This window comes from Sardina pilchardus, chromosome 19 (assembly GCF_963854185.1).
Source record: "Sardina pilchardus chromosome 19, fSarPil1.1, whole genome shotgun sequence".
Taxonomy (NCBI): Eukaryota; Metazoa; Chordata; class Actinopteri; order Clupeiformes; family Clupeidae; genus Sardina; species Sardina pilchardus.
The window spans coordinates 16,577,421-16,581,915 of NC_085012.1; the positions used below are offsets into that span (position 1 = coordinate 16,577,421).

A 4,495-nucleotide genomic window follows, 5' to 3' on the forward strand; every position below is an offset into this window, starting at 1 on the left:
GCTTTTCAGCAGTTATTGTAGGTGCAGTCTTTCATGTCCAAAATATTGCATTTTCTGAATATGAACTGTAATCACTTCCTCCAAAACTGCAGTTTTGGCACTTTAAATAGTGAAGTTATTTTTGTAAGGGAAGTTAAAATGAAAAATACAAATGTGAGGAAACATTGATCATGGTGGTATAGACTATGCAACACCACCGCAGCACTTGAAGACCTAGATGGCAGCATGAGGTTAGAGAAAAGGAAAACGAATAAAAGGTAACAGTTTCTGGAACAACAAATAAATGTGTGTGTGTGTGTGTGTGTGTGTTTGTGTGTGTGTAAAAATTAAATTAACAAGAGAAAACACATAGGCCTGCTGCACATAGGCTGTATAAGTTAAGCACTCTGTCCTGCTTAGGCTTTTTTTGCAATGACAGGGACAGCTGCTGTCAGCTCAGCTGTCTGTGGCAAATACTTTCAAAGACATATTAACCCCTATCTTAGGCCTACTTGGCCAAATCCATTGCAAGTCATTGGCTGCCTAATTAGTTAAAGGGAATAATACAAAAAAACTTGAAACGTGATTCTTGTCTCTTTGCTGCGCCCTTTCTAGACAGTCATTCTGTGAGCCAGGTTACTGTAACCCTGGAGCGGAAGTCGAGGATCGCATGTCTATTTTCTCCCGGTTAGTCAGCCCGAGTTAGCCACCTGCTCCCATCAATCACAGTAGAGGACGTCTGAGTTTTTGCCATTCCTCCAGCATGGTAGCTGAAGAAAACGACTAACCATGAAGCTCCTAGTTTCTCTGTTTGCTGTGTTTGTTCTTGGCTTGGCTCCAGGTAGGCTTACTGTCAATCCACGGATACACGTCATGCATGATTTTATGACTGTTGAATGAAAAAAAACAACAACCATTTGGTGTGTATTTTGAACACAATGAAAATGTTTAACAACCAAGTCGGCTATATGCAGCAGGAAGGCGTTTTTGTGATATTGGGTCGAATGCTAGAATATTTTGCAGATAAACTAGTGACTTGAGTTAGCAGGCAATTTAATATGTTATGGTGTTCTCAGAGAATCTGTGTGTACCTTTTGTCTTGTGTTGTTTGTGTATGGGTCTAGGCTAGGCTATGTCACGGGGACAACATAACAGGTTTGACCAAGAGGCTGCAATTTGCCCAAATGATGGCAACTGCATTGTCAGTGTTTTTTGTATTTCATTTTGTATTTCTGATGACACGTCAGGTTTATTAAGATATGGTCTTGTTTTTCTTTACTTTTGCTTATGTGACTATTTTGCTATCAGTTTAACTATTTTTTTCATTGGAAAATTGCCAGTCTGCCATGGGCAGTTTTATTGCATTTAATGACAGTGAATTCATGAGTCATCAGTTGTTCATGAGAAAAGTAAGAATAATTTTCTTTGGTTTGTTAAGTGATGGCAGGCTTTGTCTCAGCAGAAAGAAAGTCTATAGGACAGCCATAACCCCCCAAAATTTAGAAATGTGTGAATGACCCTCAGGGGTCAGACCGGACCTTCATATTAGCCACATTGTGTCTGACTTAGCATCCATGCTCAGAGATGCAAACTCTACCCATTCCATTGTCTGCTTTTGTGACTATTTTTGACTCAATTGCTGTTATGTGTGTGTGTCTCCATCTTGTGTTTCAGAGTGCCAGGGGCGGAATGAAGAGGAGCGCCTCATTAACTATCTGTTCAAGGAGCGCCGCTATAACAAGGAGCTCCGCCCAGTGCAGAAAAAAGACGATGTGGTGCCAATTTACCTGAGCATGACACTCTCAAACCTTATCTCCCTGGTGGGTCAAAATAGGCATGGTTTAAACATAAGGAGTCCTGTACTTCCTCTATTAAGACAATTATTTGACATGACAGACCGAACTTAACACTATTAGTACATCAGTTAGGTTCATTCAAACTATTAGTTTCTGATTGGACGATGGGCCTTCCATGAGTCATAATGAGTGGTAACATAGACATATGAGTGGTAATACATCAGAACCTCCCTACATGGACGCTTTCCCCCTAGTACTCAATCCATATTTTGCATTGAATTGTCTGACATGAATGTTCCACTCTTTCAACATGAAAGCTGTGATTTCATAACATCACATCTAACAGTTACTGAGTTGAGTATATTGAGTGGAGTAGGGGGAATTTTCAGACTACATGTAACGTGACAAACGGGTATACAAATTAAATTGTAATTGTGCATACAGCCAAGCCACTGCTGTGAAAATATTCCTTACCAGCCCCACTCTCATTCGTGCCATATTAGTATACTATGCAGCACTAATAGAGAGAGAGAGAGAGAGAGAGAGAGAGAGAGAGAGAGAGAGAGAGAGAGAGAGAGAGAGAGTGAGGTCTTAATGTCTGAATAGCGTAACCTATGTGTGTTTTTACAGAAAGAAGTAGATGAAACACTCCTGTCAAATGTATGGATGGAACATGTAAGTAAATGCACATTGTGTTTTATGTACTTATTCAGTGGAATGTTGTGATACTTACCACCTGCTGTTTAGTGTTAGTCAGTAATATACAGTATAATGAATAGCAGTGTAATATTTAGCATTATACCATTATTTGTCAGCTAGCTAGCTGATGAATGTGGAGAAATGTTTGAGTCAGTCAACGTTGTGATGTGATGCATAATCCATATTTGACAAAATATCAATTTACACCCCTGCCATAAAACGTGGGATTGTGAACTTGGTCACAACTTCAGAGAAAATAAATGGCATTTGCGTAATTGTTACAATTATGAGGGGGACCTCAGAAAATGTTCTTCTCCACAGGGATCCATGGAACCAAAACATGAGAATCCCTGCCAGACCATTCACATATCGTTTTCCTCATGTACAGGGATGGGATGATCTAAGGCTTTCATGGAATGCATCAGAGTTTGATGGGATAGCTGAGCTGCGTTTGCCTGCTAGTATGGTCTGGCTGCCAGACATTGTTTTGGAGAACAAGTAAGGCATTCTCCACATCGTTTCCCACTTTGAGATTTGAATGGGCAGTTGCTTCATACATTGAAACATCCAACACAAATAGTTATTTTAATCTAAATAAATTAAGTCTTTGTTAGTAGGTCTCTGTAGGCACTCTATGGTATTGACAGATGCAGTTATGCTTAGCTAAGTTCTCCTCTGCACTGGAGCTTGAATGGTATCTTCTTACTGTAAGTCACTTTGGATACTGTAAAAGCCTCTGATAAATGAATAAACGTAAATGTAAATGCAGGTATCTGAGTTGTTCTCTTCATCTTCCTCCCTGCAGCAATGATGCTCAGTTCCAGGTGGCCTACTACTCCAATGTGGTGTTATATGAAGCAGGGTTCATATACTGGCTGCCCCCTGCTATATTCCGAAGCTCATGCACAATCAACGTCAACTACTTTCCCTTCGACTGGCAGAACTGCTCACTTAAGTTCAGGTATGAGAGCTTCGACTGGCAGAGCTGCTCATTTAAGTTCAGGTATGAGAGCTTTGATTGGCAGAACTGCTCATTTTCTGTAAGTTCAGGTGTGAGAACATTGACAGAACAGCTCACTTAAGTTCAGGTATGAGAGCTTCGACTGGCAGAACTGCTCATTTAAGTTCAGGTGTGAGAACATTGACAGAACTGCTCACTTAAGTTCAGGTATGAGAGCTTTGATTGGCAGAACTGCTCATTTTCTGTAAGTTCAGGTGTGAGAACATTGACAGAACAGCTCACTTAAGTTCAGGTATGAGAGCTTCGACTGGCAGAACTGCTCATTTAAGTTCAGGTGTGAGAACATTGACAGAACTGCTCACTTAAGTTCAGGTATGAGAGCTTTGACTGGCAGAACTGCTCATTTAAATTCAGGTGTGAGAGCTTTGACTGGCAGAAATGCTCACTCAAGTTCAGGTATGAGATTCAAGTCTTTCTATTCCACTGTCCTATGAGAGACATACTCAGGGTAAGCATCAGACTTATTATACTCAGTTTCCCCCCCAGCTCTTTGACCTACAATGCCAGGGAGATCAGCATGCATCTGAAATCGGACGCAGATGAAAATGGCAACGCTTACACTGTAGAATGGATCGTTATCGACCCTGCCAGTTTTACAGGTAAAGTCGGCTATGCAATTGCTCACTCCTGTAACAAAGTCAACTTTGTCTTAGCTCGTCTACTTGTCTCGTAGCTCATTCAAACTCTTCCTACTGTCCTTTCTATCTCTACAGAGAATGGAGAGTGGGAGATCATTCACAAACCAGCCAGGCGAAATATCTACAGCAGCATCCCAAAGGAAAGCAATAAGCACCAGGATATTACTTTTTATCTGATCATCAAACGCAAGCCGTTGTTCTACATCGTCAACATCATCATTCCCTGTGTGCTCATCTCTTTCATGGCCTCGCTGGTTTATTTCCTGCCTGCAGACAGTGAGCGACTTGTTCCGTTAATTTAGAACTTGCAGACTGACACATTAGTAATGTGATGGGGTCATGGGGAGCGTGATGTGTCTATA

At 41.0% G+C, this 4,495-nt stretch overlaps 1 protein-coding gene across 1 annotated transcript in view; it reads left to right on the top strand.

Moving 5' to 3' along the window:
- Positions 1-250: 250 nt before the first annotated feature.
- The window catches only part of LOC134066583 (acetylcholine receptor subunit delta-like), an 8,196-nt gene continuing 3,951 nt past the window's right edge, over positions 251-4,495 (top strand). The window contains 7 exon segments of the mRNA XM_062521949.1: positions 251-820; positions 1,654-1,799; positions 2,406-2,450; positions 2,863-2,972; positions 3,280-3,435; positions 3,982-4,094; positions 4,209-4,409. Of these exon segments, the coding sequence (XP_062377933.1) occupies positions 769-820; positions 1,654-1,799; positions 2,406-2,450; positions 2,863-2,972; positions 3,280-3,435; positions 3,982-4,094; positions 4,209-4,409 (823 nt within the window). The 5' untranslated portion in view covers positions 251-768.